General features: G+C 34.2%; 1 protein-coding gene across 1 annotated transcript in view; it reads right to left on the bottom strand.

Annotated features, from left to right (window-relative positions):
* Positions 1 to 979: 979 nt before the first annotated feature.
* CCDC141 (coiled-coil domain containing 141) overlaps positions 980 to 20978 on the bottom strand; it is a 65274-nt gene continuing 45275 nt past the window's right edge. Inside the window, exons 15-25 of the mRNA XM_027880263.1 lie at positions 20735 to 20923; positions 20266 to 20445; positions 19056 to 19205; positions 13791 to 13931; positions 12913 to 13107; positions 11180 to 11363; positions 9815 to 9924; positions 7999 to 8103; positions 7304 to 7387; positions 3584 to 4470; positions 980 to 1715 (exon numbers count right to left, since the gene is read on the bottom strand). Of these exons, the coding sequence (XP_027736064.1) occupies positions 1451 to 1715; positions 3584 to 4470; positions 7304 to 7387; positions 7999 to 8103; positions 9815 to 9924; positions 11180 to 11363; positions 12913 to 13107; positions 13791 to 13931; positions 19056 to 19205; positions 20266 to 20445; positions 20735 to 20923 (2490 nt within the window). The 3' untranslated portion in view covers positions 980 to 1450. The remainder of the gene's footprint in view (positions 1716 to 3583; positions 4471 to 7303; positions 7388 to 7998; positions 8104 to 9814; positions 9925 to 11179; positions 11364 to 12912; positions 13108 to 13790; positions 13932 to 19055; positions 19206 to 20265; positions 20446 to 20734; positions 20924 to 20978) is intronic.

Below are 20978 nucleotides of genomic sequence, written 5' to 3'. Positions count from 1 at the left end.
TAAAAACAGAGGATTGAAGGGTAGCTGTGACCTAGAAGACTCATCTTTCAAAACAGAAAATGAATGCTATGAGAACAGGATAAAATTGTCAAGCACTGGTAGTTCTGCAAAAGGCAAAACCTTACAGCATGTAGGACAAGTTTTTTGTTCTTACCAAAACTTTGCTTAATGTACCACCCGTGCAAGTCAGCTTGCTCACATAAGTTGTTTGCTTCATGTTTTTAACAACCATACATAAAGTCACATTTTATTTTTATGGTAACTGAAACATTCAAAGGCATATTAATTATTAAAATTAGTTTTATTGTGAAATGGCATATACACTTTAGGAAAACAGGTGATTTTAATATCTAAGAAAATTCTTATGAATCTACATTTTTTGGAGATGACTGAACTTAGACAGCAGTTCATTAAACATAATACCAATTTTAGTTAGAATTTATTTGTACCCCCATCTGCTCATCATGTCCTCCTCCTGCTCCCTCTCATATTGCTGTGAAGTTGTATCATCTTGGGAACTTGTCCTTTTTTAAAGTTACAAGAATTTTAATAAAGTTGCAGTCACTGGGACAAAATATTTCAATGTCAGTCTTCCATCTCACTGACCTCTGGCAATTTGCAATATGTATTCTGCTCAAAGTATGCTACACAGTAAAAGGCTTACTTCATTTCAGGAAATTATGCAAGAGGAGGTAAATATTTCCTCTTTATAAATTTTCTATACCAACGCTGTTGTAACATAAAGCTGGAAATCAAAGATGCAGGAAAAATCATGTCACTCTTTATCAACTCTTTTACTGCTCAAATACCACAAAAACAGACGTTAAAGAATTAAGTTATATTTGAGGATTTATAAATTAAGTAATTTTTATGAAGTATTTAAACAAACTAGAACTTTAATTAAAAAAAAAAAATAGTTGTGGTTGTCCTTGTCAAGAGTGAAATGCAACTCGTAGGTGAACGAAGTTCCGGTTTGTGACTGTGTGCTGGGCTGAGACAGATTTAAATCTGATCTACGTCAGTTCATCATGAATGGTAAGAAGATTTATCCTACCATTATCTTTTTAAAGTATATGAGAAAATACACGGTTGGAAATAATACAGTCTATGTCTAAAAAAAAAAAAAATCATAAACTATATGTCAATTGGAACACTCTACCTGGGTGTGACATTTAAAACCTACAACTGTTTCCAACATTTTGCAATGCCACCAATTTTAGAAAGCAAAACTCAGCCTCAGATTCTAGAAAATCTTCATAACTGTTTTTATGTCAACATCACTCTGAGAAAGTAAAATAAGCACATAATACTGGTAAATAAAAAAACAAGTAATATATCCATCGTGCCATCAAAGTTGTTTGGTACATACTGTGAAAGATGCAGTGTAAGAAAATCAATTCAATGTTGACTTAGCACGTGAGAATTAAGTCTGGTGCAGTTGGGACTGTACTCATTTTGCGAACAGCCAGTACATTAGTGATACACTAATATAGATGACACACAGCATTATCCAGTCTATTCTTCTAATAGGTGGCCTGTTACCTTTCACGTGAAGAAGGGCACTGGATGAGACAGTGCCGTTCAAGTTTTTAGCCCGAACAACATAGAGGCCAGCATCTTTTTCACACACCTTCTGAATGAACAAAGCATGCTTTGTCTCCTTTTGTAAAAGCTTTAAGTGCTCATCTGCAGTCAGTTTCTGGCCCTCCTTGTACCTGAAGCAGAGAGTCAGTTTTCAAGTCAGAGTTACATCACAGTATGCCACGCAGAACTTTGCAAGTTCAGACAATCCCTGCAACCCTACATTGACAGCTAGAGATAGAGCTCACTGCTGTGCTCTCATTTCTCAGTCTTAATCTGTCACTATGGATGAACAGTTAAACAATGCAAGTTGCTGGATAATACATTCTTAACAGTAGAAAATGTGGTTCTCAAAATGGTTTTCAATGAACAAGTCACAGTTATCTCACTGCAGCATTAGAGAGGTTACCCGAAGGCCTGGGCCCTCAGTTTTGCACTGAAGCATTTTTGCTAGTAAGGTCTTGAGTCAACCCACATCCAACTCATGAACAGTTCTTAAGGCTCAACATACAAATATTCTGAACTTATGTCTTCAGTATAAAGGACAGTCAAGGACCTTCCTCCATCCCAGCCCATTTAACATCTACTTAGCTCACATCAAAGAGGATAGAACAATGCACCAGGAGTTACTTCAGGTGTCATATTCTAACACTTGAGATCCTGTCACTATGTACTGGTATTGAATCCTGATTTACATATTGGGAATGAGAGAAAATTCTGTCTCTTCTTGCCTTGTGATGTTTCAGCATAAGCTACATTTAACCTAACACAATCACACAAATATTTTTCCACATGTATATCTAATAAAATGTTTGCATAAGTATAAAATACATATTACTGGTTAATTTTTAAGTAAAAACCATCTTTTTTCTATTTCCCTGAATTTCTAATTTGCAAAATGATTTCAGTTGAATTCTATTTTTTTAAAGGACAATATATCAACAGTGCATATATTTTCAAGCTAAGTTAATGCTTTCTTACAATAAAATAAAGTATCACTTGTTTCACCACTAATATTCCTCAATCTGTGCAATACTGGGATTTAAAACAAGGTAATTTTATTGACACCAAGAGAGTATAGCACCAAGGTTGCAGTGTCCAGCATTTTTCTCAGTGCAACAGAAGAAATTTCAGTTTACCAAAAACTTACAGTTTAAGTCTTCAAATGTGTAATAATAATATTAACGTTTTTCCAGTAAGAGGCATATTTAATTTTAATACATTAAAAGAAAGGCCTCTGTTGTGAAAGTCTAATGGAATAAATGGAGAAAAGGCAAATGAGGTAAAAATGGAGGAACACATGCCAAAGCATATAGAACTACTACCAAAATCTTTGGTAGGGAATTTTTAGAGTCGTCCTAAAAGAAATTTATATAACATCATCTTACTTCCCACAAATGCAGTATAAGGTAATCTAAATAGACATATAGCAATTAAGAGAAAAAGCACATAAATATATCATATAAAACTGATTCTCTTAATGTGGATATTTAGGTGGATATTTTTTACCTGTAACCTCTCTTGTTTTTGACAATTGACTCTCATGTATATGCAAATATCTTAATATATATGTAGTCACTAAATAAATACTTTAGTGTGCACACATATCTATGTGTCTGTCCATACATGGTGCCCAGATCCTGAGAATATGCAAATTACTTTATTTTTGCTAAATCTGTAGTGTGCAATTATTTTAAGAAATCATTGAACAAGTGAGATGTGATATTCTAGAATATAAAAACTATATGATGTATTTGCTTAAAAATAGTCAGATATGCTTGGAGCAGTTTGATACTCTTATTTGTAAAATTAAGTACAGGGAGATTATTTCAAGTTGGTTAATTGTCAGTAGGAATTTTGAAGGTGGGAATCATGCAGCAGCGTGGAGTAGAAAGGATAAAAGCCATTTATTCCAGTCTCTAGATTAACTGATTTGGTTATTGGTGGTTCATGGTGACTTGCTACTAGGTATATTTACTACTTCTCATTGTAAGCTACCCACCATGTCAATGTAGGCTCTGGGAATCCCGTTACTTCTACTTCCAAAGTTACTGGAGAACCTTCCATGACGGTTTTGTTAGACAGGATCTGGGAGAAGTTAGGTGCCTGTCCAGTTAGGCTGGCCATGCTGTTCTTTTCTGATGAACTTATAATCTCTTCTCGGGTAACCATCTGCCTCTGACAGCTTCTGGTGGCGTCTGATTGAAACACGAAACCTGAGAATGCATCAGGCAAAGCATGCAGCCTGTCCTGGGTTTTAGTACAGTTATTCAAGTCATGCGATTGTTCTTGTGTTTCTGCCATGCTTTTGTGAAGTTCAAGGTGTTGTAAATGTGTTTTGCATACTTCACTCATCATGCTAAATACTGGTTTGGCTTTTACAGTGCAGGAAGCAGTGCTAGTTTCAGATATTCCTTGTAAACTGCAAGTCAAAGGAGATACTGCTCTGGCTTTTGCATCAGAATCTGTTAAAGAGATACAAAACTTCTCAGAGTGATCTGATGGGCTTTCTATTCTATTAATTGTAGCATCAGCAAAAGCAGAATTTGTTAAGAGATCAGACGCTTCCACCATTTTTTTCATACTAGTGGTTTTCTGCATTTGCAAGCTATAGGAGCTGACATGCAGACTATGAGAACTACAGCAGCACTGCTCTTCTAGCTCTGTTTCAGAATGTAAGAGGTTGGATTCTGGTGTCTCAGAAAGTGGCGGCAAAGAGATATCATCAGGTGATATACACTCATATTCATCTCCGGAGAGTATTTCTTCTGTCAGGAATCCAGTCTGTAAACTATCCTCTTTGGCTGAAGATGACAGCTCTGTATCCTGTGAAATAAGATCCTCACCAGCTGGACAGATAACTGGAATATCAGTCAATATATTCCTCTCCTTGAATTAGGAGAGGAAAGAAGAGAAAGGAAAGAAGAAAAAGAAAACCAAGGAGAGAGAGTTATCATTCAATACATTCCTTTGTGCAGAATCCAGCAATAATATTTCTTCTAGTTAAGCCTAATGCATTCTGAGGAGCAAAAGGAAATGTGTGGAAAAAGATAATTTGTCAGAAAATGTTGCAGCAGCTAACTGGAATTTCAGAGTGTTTGAATAGATTCTAGAAGACATTATTCTAGAATCTATTCAAACACTCTGAAAATTTGCAAGGGGAAGGTGAGGGAGGAGGTGGTCTAATTACATCTAAATGGACAACAGTTACATAGCAATAAAAATATATTAACAGTCAAGTTGCTGGACTTTGACTCTTTCAGAAAAATAACTATGCTCACAGGTCAAATAATTAAACCAACATCTTTATAACATTTTCCAAGCATTTTATATTTCCTCCATTTTTTTTTTACATTTTGCCAGCTGTTCCAAGATCCTGCCAAACATTAAAAAGGAAAGCAATGTTAGAATTATTTTTATGTTATCTTGGATCCAGAAAAAAAAAATTCCCTTTCATCATGTTCCAAAGAGAACTGGGTGAGGCACACATGCATTAATTTTAATCACAAAGCATCAAAAACATTATCTGATTTGTTAATTACTTCTCAGCCTCTTGATTTTGATATAAATGTGTAATCACATATTTAGATTTCAATTGTGCAAAGGCTCTCAGCAGAGGTATTCATAATGCTTTCTTGTGTTATTCTGTCACTGCTGAGTTCTATACAAAAATATTTAATCTACTATGCAAGGTGTCTATCACCTATAAATACATTAAAATACATAAATACATTGATTTAAGCCCACTCAAATCAACTGAGTGATACACTGGATGCCGTTGCTTTACAAACCAGCTCTCTTTGGCAGCATCCAGTACAAAAGTGTAGCGGTACATTTGTTTCGTGTTTCTTTTGGCCTTACTGCTCTAAATATAAGCTAATATTAGTGCACAAAATATAAATAGAAGTAATAGAACTTCACATTTGCCCTGTTCCTTTAGATATGTTAGTTTTAATATAGATGTTTTTCCAAGTTACTACATTTGCTTTTTTTAAAGCCATGTGATTCATGCCAGATCCATGAATAAATTGCTGGAAGAAGGTTGTGATTTTACTGTGTCTATTTTACCAAGTAATTCAATTCAATTATAGGACGAAGACCAAGTTTGACTACTAAGTGTGTTTTCCAGGAGCATCCCATCGTGAACTCTGAATTTGAAGAGCAGGAAAATGCTGGGAAAGAATGACAGGTGGGCAGCAAGTGAGCAAGCTGTCATGTAGGCTTCGACATCATGAGAACTTTCAGTCCCAGTGTGCCACTTGGCATCAAAGAAGCAGGAGGATCAATGTGCCATGAACAGTTCTAGTTCACTTTTTAGAGGGTTATATTTGAAGCAGATTAATACTGCAAAAGTACCTTGCAGAAGTATAGAAAAAATTAGAGATTGCTGATCCACTAGACAAGGAGGCTGGAGATGGACCAGGTCTTTCCTTCAAAAGAATGGAAAAAGAAGTCTAGTGAAAAGAACCCGGTAGTTCTTTAAATGAAGTATGGAGTGATGAAAAAGGTGGAGGCATCATGGTTGCCATAATTCACATCTGGTATTTGCTGTTTTGCATACCCTTGACTTTTCTCCTTGGCAGCTGAGGCACAGTCTGACAAGGACTGACAAAGCTGTGGCTTAGCAAAATAGGAAATAGGGCTATGGACATCTGCTGGGTGAGGTGATTCATCTAAAGGAGGCTCTTTGGAACAGTCACAAAATTTTGAGTGAAATCTGGGCTCCAAGTCAATGGTGAAATTTCCACTGGCTTGGAATGGAGGTAAGAGAATTATTTAGGTCTAATTTTGGCTCATCAGCAAATGACAGGAAATTCTGTATTGAACTAAAGGGAATGTTATTATTAGCTGAATTTCTACAAAACATCACAATTTAATGTCTTGTAGTATTGATTTATGTTATTAGCTTATAAAATGGAATTTTCAGATCTCTGAATCAGTTACCACATTTAGATCCTACCTTTCTAAGGAGTTAAATACATTACCAGCCACTCCAATTTACCAGACTATTTTACATAGTAAATTATTTATATTTACATTCAGGATTCCAAGTCTTCAAGATATTCTTTGAGCTAAAGTAATTAATCTCATAAAACATAGATCTGGCTAAGTATTCACTGCATTTCTAAGGCTTCATTTATTCATTGGCAATTTGGAACCTTTCATATTCATTTACTGTATATCCATGAATAAAACATGCTTGTCTGTTTGGATTTTTACCATTCTAAATGCATGCTCAGTCTTCCACTATCTAATCTTTTTGCATTGTCCTCAACATGTATGCAATCCATACTCTGGAACTTATTTATGATCTCCACTGCACAGAATTTTGGCAACTGGAATGAAACTTAAATGTTTTCAGGTGAAGGTAAAGATGACTATTTGATGTTGAGTTCTGTCATTTGGTGTATAGTGTCATACCAACAGTACAACAAATTATATCCGATAGAATGTCACACTGAACTACGACAGCTGTAGTTGTGTTCCATCATGTTTGCTATGAATGCTTTCCTGTCATTCCCATTGCTGTTAAACTCAATCAATTGCTTGTTTTTTCAGGTTTTTTGGTAATACTGTAAATGAGAATATAATCAAAGCTCACCAATCCATAACAACAGCCCTCATTTTTGAGACACAGCAAAGAGTAGAATTCCTTTGAGAGTACACAGTGATGCTCATCAATTTGATTAAAAATAAATTAACATGAACAGCAGATAGATACCTGTTTAGTGTTGGTAGGAGACAGAGTATTGCTTCTCTTCGCAGCAACGCTTTCAGAATTTGTAAACAATTCACACGAAGCCATCTGAAAGAAAATTATTTTAAAAACCCACTTTTCTTTTCCTGATTAAGACATTAACGTTTCAACAAATTATCACAACTTCCACCATTACTGAGTTCAAATTCTGAGCTCTGAGGTTTCTCTTATAGGATATTACTTACAAATCAAATACTTTCATAACTTGTGTCTGGGCATCATATGAATACTAGGGCTCTGGGACATACTAACAACAACATCCTCTATTAATTCCTATATTCCCTTCAGTCTATTACAAAGGAGGAATGGACACAAAGAAGACATCTACAATAAGGGTACTGTGGCAATAGGACCAAAGAAAAATTGGTAAAAGATCAAGAAAAGATCAAGAAAATAATATTATTTTAGAAAACCAAAGGGATATATAGGCACGTTAAAAGAACCCTAAAAAAAAAAAAACCCTCAGAGGGAAGAATATGTGGATTGTATAGAAGGAAACGGGGTAACTGAAAAAAACAAAAACAATTGACTAAGACTGCACTGATAAAACCCATCTTAACAGAGCCTTCAAGAAAGAAAAGCAAGAAACTTTCCAGCAATACATAAAGCCCTTTAAGAAACATAGATCTAGTTATATTTTAAAAAAGCATATAACTAACCTGCTGCTTTTGCTCCACAGCTTTGTCTTTAATAGTCTCACATGCTTCTTGACCATTTATTTCTTCTCTTTTAACAGTAACCAACTCTTCAGAAAACTCAGCTTTCTGCAATGTGAAGAGAAAATCAAATAAGGTTATGCACAATAGAAAGTAGCAATTGTTGGCTGCACACTGACTTATGCTCTGTACAGTAGAGTAAGAAAAAAAAAAGAAAAACAAAAGAAGTGAAATCTTATCTAAAACCTGTCATCACCACAGGTGTAAATTGCTTATGACAAAGAAATGCAGCAAAACCTGATTAATTCATTCCTGAACAATCACTGACAACATTTTTCAAAGCTGAAAGAATCTTTCCTGAGGCAAGGAAATTATAGGATACCAAAGACTGAAGAATTCCAGTGGCTATTCAAGAATCTGAGGTATATTAACCAATTTTGTACCCAGTCTCAGTAAAGGGAAACAAAGGATGAAGAAAGTAACACTATTAGGAAAAACAAACAAACAAACAAACAAAAAAGATAAACCACCAATCCAGAAAAATATCAGGATTTCAGGAAAATTCAACTTTCAGTAGTTTATGAATGGTTCTGTGTGGAAAAAATTGTTCTCCAAACAACTCCTTTGATGAAAGATAACTTTAAAGTTATCAAAATTTGGAACTGGACTTCGATGATCCTTGTGAGTCCCTTCCAACTTGGGATATTCTACAGTTCTATGGAAATTAGACAAAATAAGGTATTACAGTTAGTTTGAAATTCCACTTCTCTTGAAAAGACCATATGATGTTGAGCTAGCAGAAGAGATAAAAGGGTCAAGCCCTGTTTTGACAGAACCTGTCCTGCACACAGTGGCATTTATGTAATACATGAACTGGGGGAAGAACTTAGAAAAACTGAATTGGTGTTTTTGTTGAAGTTTCTTTATAGTTACAGTGCAAGGCAAAGCCTTCTTTCCATTCACCTAAGGAAATTTGGAACTCCTTTGTGTTTTTGGCATCTCTTACCACTTTTAAGAGTATTAATGGATAATCTGAGTGTTTGTCAATATTATAGTATAATTCCATAAGTGAAATACATTAAGTATCATCAAGAGCAGGATATTTAATCATCTTTTTGAACTTCACAGAAGAATTAACTCATCAGCTACTGCTATAAGTGGGAGATTTTTCAAGTATTACTTTGAGAATGGGAAGGTGGAGTAGACAGTCTTCATTACAGAAATCTAGCCCTATCACTTGTGTGTTCAATAATTCCTCCTAACCTATTATGTTATACTTCATTACACCTAAAGCAGCTTATCAGAATATGAAACGAAAAATTTTATGGGTTTCTTTCATTTTTTATATTAAAAGCAATGTTTTTCTAACTCTAATTACTTTGGGTTTAACACAATTTGGTTTTTGGGATGTCTTCAAGAAGGAGCCAAGGTAAGTTGTTTGGCATTTTGTAGATCTAGCAGTTACCTGTATTACAGTACCAAAAGAAAGAAGAAAGATATGAAAGAAAAGCATCTGTCTAGATAATCAAAGAAATTGTGACATTTTCCTCTAAAGGTTATTTGAGAACCTTTTTTGCTCTGAAAGAAGCAAAGAAAGAGAAACCTAGAAGAAATATTTAGTGCACAAACAAGTAGCACTTCATTGATTCATGACAATCATTCCCAAAGGTGGCAGAAAACAGAAAATTAGGAACTGTTTCATCTGCCATAGTCGATCCTCAGCTAAAAACACTGTTTCAGACACTAAGCCCAACAAGATGATGTAGATGCAATACATTCTCCAGATTAAAAAAAAAAAAAAAAAAAAAAAGAAAAATACCTTTATCTCCTTAAGTTCTCTCAGAGATCCACACAACTCATCAACAGAACTAATGATTTCTTTGTACTTCAATACAGTTTTTTCAACATGCTTCTTTCCTTCTTCAATACCTACAAAGACCAAATAACATGAAAGTAGAACAGAATGCCTCAAACAGATCAGTGTAACAATCAGGATACTATGTAAGCCCAACATATAATTACATTTTTCTATGTTTTGTTTTGCTGAAGGAATTTTGTGATTCATAGTAATGGGCTTTCCTACCTCTTACTAGCTTACTTGATACGGACTCTCATAGTTGTTGCAGGGCGTCTATCTCTTGAGTGCTACTGCTTTAAAAGATGCTGACCTCATAAAGTGTCTCCTAAAGTAGTTGCCATATTATACAGCTAGGAGGCACTTAGATCCCTCTTATAAGAAGTACAAAACAAAGGCTGGATAGAGAAGCTTTTTCCCTTGTAATGACTTAAAGAACAAAAAGCAGCTTCTTTCTCCTGGCATTCCTAATCAGCTGTTGACAAGAATCCATTCTGTCACCTCCTTTCCCACAGATAGGAATGCTTAAAATATTAAGAAGGCTTTAAAAAAAAAAAAAAAAAAAAAAAAAGGAGAGAAAAAAAAAGTGATCTGTGCTTTCTAAATAGTCTTTTCAGCACTAAATTAGAGGAATTTAGAAGCCCAGCTTGACTTCTGAAATTTTTTTCAGTTTTACTACTTGAATTGATAGGCTATACAGCATCTTAGCACTTTGGGATGGTCACCTCATCTTTGGATAAAATAACTTCATAAAGTATATAAAAATTACAAGTTGGAGAAAAAAAAACAACAAGCAAAATATGAAGTTCTTTTGACTTTTGTTTTTTTTCAGTCAACAATGTTCCAAATCAACACAATAGTAAATACAGTATCTACATAGCAATCTATATTGTTTGTTAATAAAAATTTGGCAATCGAGTCTTAGTACTTATTCACAGTATTAATGTAAAAAATTAACTTGGCACTGAGATATCCATACAATATCACTACAATATCCTCTGACTTCAAAGGCTTGCCTGTTATGAGATAGCTTAAGCCATGAAGTTTCAGTTCCAAGCTCATGAATATTACAAGGACATTTACTCTTCTATTTCAAGGTGAACTCCAGCTGTATACAGAAAACTAAGTAAATACCAGACTGTATAGTACGTATTTTATTTTCTTGTAAATATTTGCTTTGAAATCCTTCACCTCTTCCAGCAAACACTAGAGAACAGTATTTGATTTTTAAACTTCATGGGATTTTCTTCTTCAATGAACAAATCTAAGAATCTGCTTACAAGTTACTGTATTTTTTTCCCAACAGTTCATTACCAGATATCTCCTCACCATATAGCTGTTTAGCAAGGTCCATAATCTGCTGAATTTTTTCTTCTTGTTGAGGCACTGTCGGCTCAAGAAACTTATTGAATTGCTTATAGAGTGTCTCTATTGCTTCTCTTGTTTTGCATTCTGCAGAATATTCGCCAACTCTAATCACTGTTGCACTCACATCTTCAAACCAAAATTGACACTGAGGGATAAAAAAACCTGCATTATAATGACTTATTATCTACAGTTCAAGCTGTGGTAGAATAGACTGGGTTAGCCTTAGATTTTCCATAATCAGTGGTATATGGTATGTCTTCAATTTTCTGACTTTAATCTAACCTGAAAAACATTTCTTCATTACTAATGGTGCTTCGAGTATTAATAGCAGTTAAATTTTTGTTTAAGGCCCATGCTTATCTTACAAGCATGGTGAGGTTATTAGTTAAACATAAGTTTTATTTCTAAGTTTTTTCCACCTTATATATCAACTGACTAATTTAGAAAATTTCATATTATTCTTTTGTAAGGGTTGAGAGGTTCTTTAAATTTAATGTGCCAGCAAACACGTTTTTTGGTCTCAGCAACCATAAAGTTGTGAGGAATCTTTCTGTTGGCAAGAACAGCCTTTAGAACATAACCACATTAAACATCTTTGTTTAATGATACTCAGAACAGAACAGAATCTGGTGTTCACTCAGTATCATCAGTTTTGCACCACTACAGGAAGCAGTTAATAATCATTATTTCTAACTGCCACTGAAATCAGTATTTAAGTCTGTGCTTATTTACTGAAAGAAAAGTTTTGAGTAAAAAGGGATACTTTAGGTTGAGGGGAAAAAAAAAAAGGCAGTCTTAAATTTTAGCTCTAAGAAATAATTTATTTCAGTTAAGTAGAGAATTTAAAAATATAAATGTGCAACAAATGTTAACAAGTTGCTTTGCTAATGGTATATGAAAACATTGATCGGATCACTGGACACTGAAAACATATTTTGAACAAAACTTTAGTATTGTGATCCATCATTAAGGGAACTTGTCACGCACTTAGATCCCTTTGGAGATATGAACAGTGTTATTTCTAAAAATAAACAACGATGACAGGAATGTGCTTGCCCACAGCAAGAGCACCAACACAATGTGGCAAGAGGGGAAAATACTGTTATAACACTGCTACAAACTTTTTTTATTTGTTTTTGAAAGAGGCAATGCATGAGGCAGTCATCAGACACATTAAAATAAAGTTATGAAAGTCTCCAAAAAGGTAGACTGCAGTTCAGAAAAAAATTATACATATACTCAAATTTAGTCTATTAAAAACAATTTATATGCTTCTACTAAGGAACTGAACATTTTACATTTGAGTTCCAGAATTACATAAAACACAGTGGGTACTGGGATAACCTGGCTCTAACGGTTTGATGGCTACTAAAGAGGGCCTTGTAGCACTTTCTGTGTTGCCTCAGAGCACACTTAGAGAAAATGAGCTCCTAAGTATGATCATAGATAGGCTGAATGACTATGAAAGTCATATGGAGGTGGAGACCCCAGTCGCAAGAACATGGTCACATTGCACATTTTTCCCCCTTTCACCATGAATTTACAAAGAAACAACAAAAGAAAATTAGGGGGTTTTACCAATTCATTACTTTCAGAAGCCACAGATTATGCCTGAGGCAGTTATAGGAAGTTTTACCTATCCCTGTCCTGCATCATTATTACAGCCACAGTGGGGATCTCAGGTTTACTAGTACCTCTTTCATCATCTGTTGCAATTGCTCCACTAGATCCAGATTTTGCTTGTAATCTTCCACAACCACGCTAAAGTCATTCAGTTGTTTTTGTAACTCACTGATTGATCCCAAGAGGACTCTAACTTTGGCATTAGGTTTATCTGCAAAAGACTCAAGGATTTTCTTCTCTAAATTATCCATCTTCTTCTGAAGAACCTGTTTAAAAGATGTAGAAGCGTTAAATAACATAGCAAAAATGTTTCTATTTTTAGGAATAAAATTTTTAAAAAAAGGGAAAAGCATACAGATTTTTTTTCTTGTCCTGTGTTTTAAAAAGTTGCTGTTTCATAAATAAAACAAAACTTGAGGAAACAAATATCTGTAGTAATAAAACATGGTCATGCGTGAATTGCAAATAAAAAGATCATTAGAGGAAGAGTTTCTGATGAATGCAAAGAATGGGTAAGGCTAACAGGGTTCTAAGGTGCAAATGGGCATGATCAACTCCAGGCAAGGGACACAACAAAATGCTCTGAAGAAAAAGATTCATTTTACATGATGACATGAAAAAAAAAACAAGAAAGGAGCTTGATGCAAAAGGTCACACATATTGTGAAGGAACAGAAGCAAGAATAAAAATTAAATAGAAAAATAAAGGAGAATAAAAGGAGTGAACACAGTGAAGTCAGAAATTGAGATAAGATCATTTAACTGAAAGAAATGGAAGAATAATGGGAACAGAACAATGAAAAATGTCTCAGTCAATGACTGAGACAGGGAAAGAATATAAAGATGAGTAACAGGGAAGTTCACAATACATTTTGTGTCTCCTCTGATGTGCTTGGCACAGGCCACAATTTGACCAATGAAGCCTTTACTAAAGCTAAAATTTCTATTACCTGTATTTTCTCTGCATATGTATTGACTTGTTGAATCTGTATTTTAAGTACTTTCAAATTTCGAGCTTTTTCAGTTTTCTTCATATAGTTAAACTTCAAATTGTTGAACTTCTTTTTGAGATCTTTAAACGATTCTCTGAGCTGAAATAGAGCAAGCTTATATTTTAGTAAAAAAGAAGAAATCAGCACACATCAATTTAGGTTTTTTCAAGAGCTGTTTAATGGACAATTTGAACACAACATTTAATACATAAATTAATAGTACTGTGCCATCTTATAAAGCATCCTTATTTCCTTAGAATTTCTTTACAATAATGGAAACTCAATCTTGCTAAATCAAAATTTTTGCATTCTAAATGCAGAGCATTGTTCCCAGAATAGCTGGGGCAAAAAAAGGACTGGGGCAAAGGACGAGATCCTTACTTACACCATCTACAAAAAAATCCTGTCCAAGAGTTTTCATTGATTTTAACTAGACATCCTTCAAACACTTTAGTCCATTTGGTGGAAATTATAGCCGTGTAAATGTATACCCATACTTAGTTTCAAGAAAAACATAGTTTTGCTGAGCCCAGGGAAGTAGATTTGTATGTACTCATTGTACCTTTCTCCTACAATACAACATTGCATTTATTTCAGGTTGGATTTGCCTTGGGTTTTTTTGTTGGTGTATTATCCCATCTCCACCCCTTTTTCAGAAGTCCTGCTTCTGTAAAGAAGTTACATATGGGCTTAATTTTATGCACTTTGCTAGTCCAAACATCTTAGAACAATGTTTCACAGCATACAAAGAAGAATACAGCTCTTTGTAGGATCAAGATATGGACTATATAACCACCTGACTTTTGAATAACTATGCAGAGAGATCCTGCCTAACAGATTCAGAAAGCCCTACCTCATTCCTGCCAAACAGATTTGGTATCGTGTGATGGCATTATTACTAATTAGCACCGACTCAGTGCAGCACAGCAAACACTAGGAAAAATTATTCTTATAATAATATAAATTTTAATAAAAATCAATAAATATAAATAAATAATAATATTTATATTTTTTCTCTAAAAGCTATGCAATTTTTGATTTTATTTACAACTTTAAAAAATCCTTTTAGATATAACAATTACTTTGGAATTTCTTTAAGCAATAGACAAGCATTGGGCAAGTAAAAAACTCACTTAAAATAGGTACATTGCAATTCCATAATCATATTTTCAAATTATTCATAATTAATCCATAAAATTTGAAATGGAAGAATATAAAAGTGACTGAAATACTGATTATAAGAGGGTCAGATCCTTTAGGTAAATAATATTTTGCTTTTAGGATAATGTAAAATAAATTGTGTAAAATTATATTTGTCTAACAACACTGATACAAAAGAAATGCAGCAGTTCTAATGCTTTAGGATCTATTCTTGCAGACACACAAATGAAAAGAACGTAACTTAATTAGTGTTAAAAAGTTCAAGTCACATCCACAATTTGATAACTGAATATGTATTGGAGTCTTTTTTAATATTAAAAAGTCCTACAGACTTCCCCCGTCCCCCTCCTCCTCCCTGCCAAAGAACCCAGGGAGTAATGAATGTTTATTTTGCAGCCACTGTTATTGGAACAGCTAAAAATCAATCATCATTATTATTATTATATACTAATGTTAATCCATCAAGGGATATATTTTTCATTTTCATTTCATCTAGTGGGATGCTGGCACATTATTTCAGCAGTGAATAAACAGATGGTGCTCACTCAGTGTAATGAAAAGGAAGAGAATTCTATCACTGGCACTGTGATCTCCACTTAGTTTAAGCTCTTTACCCCACTGAAGTACGCAGAATAATAAAATCTATCTAAAAGCCCTCTGTTAATAAAATTGCTTCTGCAGAACAATATTTTTTTTATTCAGAACACAAGAGCCTTATTTGCTGCTTCAATTTTGAGGGAAAGAAAGGATGAACAAGAGTTTATTTTAGTTTATTTCACTGGCTTATGCACATACATAGGCTGGTAGTGGTAATTTATAAGGCCAGAGGCTCTCCTCATAGCCAAATGTGAAATTAGATCTCCTTGTTTCAGACATGATGGCTCATGTGTCAAAGGTCTGCAGCTGCTCTCACTCTTCTCTTTTAGCCTCAGTGGAAAAATCAGATTCAGCTCACACTTGAACATCATCCCCTCAGGGTGCATGTACACAACTCCTGCTATCACCAGCAATTGTACCAAGGACAATGTATGGCTCCCAAATTTGGAAATCTGAGTGTATCTCAGTTTTGCAAGATTAAATGAAAAATAATAAAGGAACTCTGCATCCTAATATGCTTCAGTGACTTTAGACCGCTGGTTTAATAGAACTTTGTACCTTGTCCGTTGTGTCATAGTCATTAATCAGGAAGCTGTTCCTATCTATAGTTGCCCTGTCATAGATGGAGTACGATAGTGGAGCAGAAGGATTTAACTACCAATTGCTCCAATTTATCATACAACTACAAAGTAATACATGAAGTTATAAAGCTGTTTTAAACACATTTTTTTTAACAGTACTATTCCAGTTAATGCTTTGATTCTTGTGTAAGCCACTCTAGGAGAGACTTCAATGTTGTTAACCCCTCAACTTTTCCTTTCTATTCATATATAAAACATTTAGTAGCATTTATAATCAAAATACCCCATGAAAGCAGGTTGTTGAAAACAGATTTCCAAAGCAACAAGGATTAAGAAACAGTCAGACAAAGTGGGAAGAAAGAAAACGTGATATTCAAATCACTAATGATAACTTAATTCCTAGGAAAACAATCAACATAAATTGCAAGATAAGAAACGTGTTACATATCAGTTCCTACTGACTTGTGAATCAAGACAGTTCATTACTATATATGGTTAAAATCCATATTTTCAGTCATATCTTTCCATAAGTATATAAATAACGACATGTAAAAGATATTAGATGACTGGGGAGAGCTGAGAACTTACTTCAGGATCTGTTACTCTTTTGTTGCAAGTTTTGTGCAGGTGTGCCTGAGTGTTATTTTTAAAGTGATCACCTAAAGAAAAGGCTATTTCATTGGAAAAATTATCGTATGCAATTAACTGTGTCACTTATAATTCCATGAACAGGTTCAGCGTAGTATTAAGCTACAGTTAGCTGAGGCTTAACCCAGCTCTATCACAAATGTTTGCAGGGTAATGCAGAGGAGTTGCAGCCCTTCAGAGCCTGCTACCCAAACTAACTAGTGAAGTAAGAAGCCCAAACTGGCAAATACAGATTCCAAAAGTCATATGAGCATTCCTTATACTTTTCAAAGATGTAGAGGGCATAAATTGTTTTTTTGGGCCTTTCCAAATTCTCTTTACATTAGAGAAGGCACACAAAAGGCATGCATTTTACTTTTCTGTCCTCCAAGACTGTTTCAAAACTCATGCTATAGATCCTTGGCTATGAAATTCAGTATTTGTTTCCTTGTTTCTTATAGAAGCACTAATATGTTACAAACATAGGGAGCTAGCCAAGGCCTTTAAGTATTTCTTCAAACACCAGTTGAGTCCTAATCACCAGAGCCCTCGCTGACACACTGTATTTACGTACATAAATTAATGTAAGTATTTACAGCAGAATCCCAAATTTTCTGTCAAATTTAAAGTTTGCTCTGTACACTGATAAATCACAACTAAATTATCTGGTTGGATGTTTACTACGTGATAGCTATGAACAGCTGCTGCTTGCTGCTGGCACATTAAATAGTTTTTTGCTTAGACACAGTAGATAGTAAACAAATTGTTTGTTCACAAAGGTCTGCTACATCCTAGCAATACCTCATTTCTGATGATAAAATTAACAAAATCTAAAATACTGAAGTGAATACTCCTAACTAATATTCTTGAAGTAGTTTAGTGGTTTCTTGATCCATGAACAGATACCTAATGGGGGGGGGGGGGTTAAAAGAGCCAAATATTTGTTTAGGAAATATTTTCATCTTCTGTATTATCCTCTAATAGAAAAGGATTCCAAAGTAAAAGGTATATCCACATGCCAAATGAGTTTATTTCATTTAGTTCACATTCAAGACTCAATTAGGTCTGGGGGATGACAGGTTTTAACTTAACCGGTCAACAGAGTTTTCCCGATTGAAATTAAAAAATAAAATGAAACCCAATAATTAACACTGTATTTGCTATGCAATTATTTTACAGAGTGTGTCCAGTAACTATGAGAAGAAAAAATGTACATTTTGCCATACAGGGCATGTGGTGAGTAACACATCATTGATGTGACTTTTCACTTAAATTTGAGAGACAGAAGACTGTTTTTTTCCTCTACTCCCTGCTCTCCCTGGCAGTCTAACAAGTAAAAAAAATAGAAAAATAGTTCTTAGAAAGGAGTCATGTTTCCTTTTCTTCCTCAAATTTGAGCAGTTTTCAGTAAAAACCTAGCTAGTAAAAACTTTCTGCCATGACACTGTGAATTGTAATGGGACTTCTTGTTTAGGTACTTCATGCTTTCATTCTCTTCTACAGCATGGTTCCCTCTGCCAGAATTCTTCTCCTTACCACCTCCTGTTCCTATTACCTCCTACCATCAGCCAAGGAGACACCACAGGAGACTGATGCACAAGTGGAACACACTCAACTTATAACTGGAAAAGGGACTAGAAGCGTAACTGATATTCAAAAAAAAGTCTTTTATGATGAACATATTTTTTCAATTTCAAATTATCTTTCTGTGAAAATGGACACTTTCCATAAACAAAAAACAATATATTGTAAAAGAAAATCCAAAGAACAATTTTTTCATTAAAAATAATTGGGACAAAAATCTCAGTCATCTCTTTGGTGATTTTTAGAAAATACATGTTATGTCCTAAATTTGCTAAATGACTCTGAAATTTTCATTAAAATACTGAGAGTTCTTTCTAATAGCCTTACAACAGCAATATATATAAATTCTACTTTTGTTTGAAACTTTAGCTCCATCAGAAAAAATCTGAAGACTCATGTTTCAGATGGAACTGGCTGAGTTGAAAGCCAAAGAAAATAGAGCTGCTTTATTTCCAGTCTTCTTGGTACAGTGAAAGCCAGTCCAACAGCTTGATAGAATCCTGAACTGCAGAGGCCTGGTACATGGATTACTGTTGCTCCTGCACGGATCCAAGGTTGCTGTTTTTCTGGATACATATGAAGCATTTAGGAGAATGGTAAACAGATCTCTACGTTATAGAACACATCAGCCCTTTTAACAGTCATTTAATATGTTGGAATTTATCACATTTACCTCATTTATCTCCTCTTGAGTGGTGCAGTGTTGGAAATGCTGTGACAGTTCTTCCTCATACTTATCAGCTTTGGAGTTCCAGTTGATGCTATCACACTCAAATCTAGCAAGTTCTTGCTTCAGATTCTTTACAGAAACATTCAAGCAATTCTAATAAGGGAACAGATAAAGAAATTTATTAATCTCAAGAAATTTATTGTTTTAACCCATTTAAAATAAAAATAATTTGAGGCAGAACATGAATCGTCAGTCACAATGGACTAGAGTAAACTATCAAACCTCCACTGTAAGGAGAGCAAGTACACAGCAGTTTCAATCACTAGTAGACTGAGGAGCAGTTTTGGGTCAAAGTGACAACCTAAATATGATGTTTTCTCTGAGAAAAGAGGAAGTGACCTACTCTAGTTCTTTACAACCTGCTGAATAGCTCTTTTCTTCTGTAATCAACATATGGAGTCTGAAGAGCAGACTGGCAATGTGAACAAGCTAGGCAAGTCATAAGGAATGTCTTGCTTTCTTCCTAAGTAAATATACTAATACAGGGCAATGAAAATTCTGCCCTGACTAAATAACTCCTTTCTAAAATTATATGCATCTTGTCATTCAAATCAGTCTGAATCCACAAATAAGGTAACACGGTTATTATATTTCTTTTTTTGTTCTTCCGTTATCTTTCTTTATAGGAGAATAAATGTGCAAAGCAACTTTTACAAGCTAGAAGGATTCCAATATATAGATGTGGCATCCAAGAAACCACCATTAGGGCTTTGAACTTCACAAAAAGTACTAGAGAATAGAAAGTTGCGCTTTTTTTTTCCCCTGATCAATGATATTTTAAGATGAATTTTCTCTGTATTTTAAATCTATTTCAGTTTTCTATAGAGTAAAATCAGTTCACCAATCACTGAAAAAATAAAAAGGAATTCAAAGAAATTAATTTTTCTTTACAAAAGCAATTTGTAATGTGAGATACTACTGAAAAATAAGTTTTATCATTTAATGTCTGTATATGTTCAAACTCTAAAGGTAGAAATCTTATAATTATCAACTGTTTTAAATTTTATTCCTGGCTTTCTTCAAAAATTATCTTAAAGCTCTTTATTTTTCTCAGAGAAATAATACATTTTTGTACATCTAAAATTCAGTCAGATAGCTCCAATAATCTTTCATATTTATCCTTGATTGCACAAATGATTATAATTATACTCACACATTGCTGCACTGAAGACAAGATATCCACTCCCTGGGTAATAAGTAGTTTATATAGCTGTCTAATATGTGCATGTTTCTCCTGAGAATTCACAAGGTAGGCTTTAGCATGATGCACATTTTCAGGGTCCTCACATATTTCAGGAATATCCAGTTCTCCTGATTTTGATAGACATTCCAGCTGAAATACATAAAAATATAAAGCAATGTGTGTTTAAAATAGCTGACAATTTCTTCCTTACCCACCTAAACTTTGTTGAATTGGGTTTAAGTAATTAAATTTGGGTTCGGATCTGAATTTTAAATTTTACAAACTTCATGCAGTTTTAGATCCAAAATTTTAACTCTGTTCAATAGGCTGATTAATGATACTTCTTTGGGGAAAACAGAAAAAAAAACAAAAAAAAAGACAACAGGGATCAGAGAGTTTAACTGCAATGGGATGAAAGTATATTTTAAAATATACTCACTTCTTTTTTAATGTGATGGAATTTGACTGTCTTGTCGAAAATCTCATCATATTCTATCATTGCATCCTTTACTGTTTGATGGAAATGAATAAGCTCACTTATTCTTTCAGAATTCTCTTTCACAGGAAATCCTTTCAGGCTTGGCAATTCTAATAATTTTATCAGGTACTCAAGCTCAGCATTCAGTTGCTAGCAAAAACAGCAGAAGTTACTCAAATTGCACAAATATACTTGCAATTTTTTT

Source organism: Empidonax traillii, unplaced genomic scaffold, assembly GCF_003031625.1.
Source record: "Empidonax traillii isolate 1590-97213 ecotype Southwest subspecies unplaced genomic scaffold, ASM303162v1 scaffold65:size4453928, whole genome shotgun sequence".
Taxonomy (NCBI): domain Eukaryota; kingdom Metazoa; phylum Chordata; class Aves; order Passeriformes; family Tyrannidae; genus Empidonax; species Empidonax traillii.
This window is presented reverse-complemented; position numbering and strand designations above follow the sequence as displayed.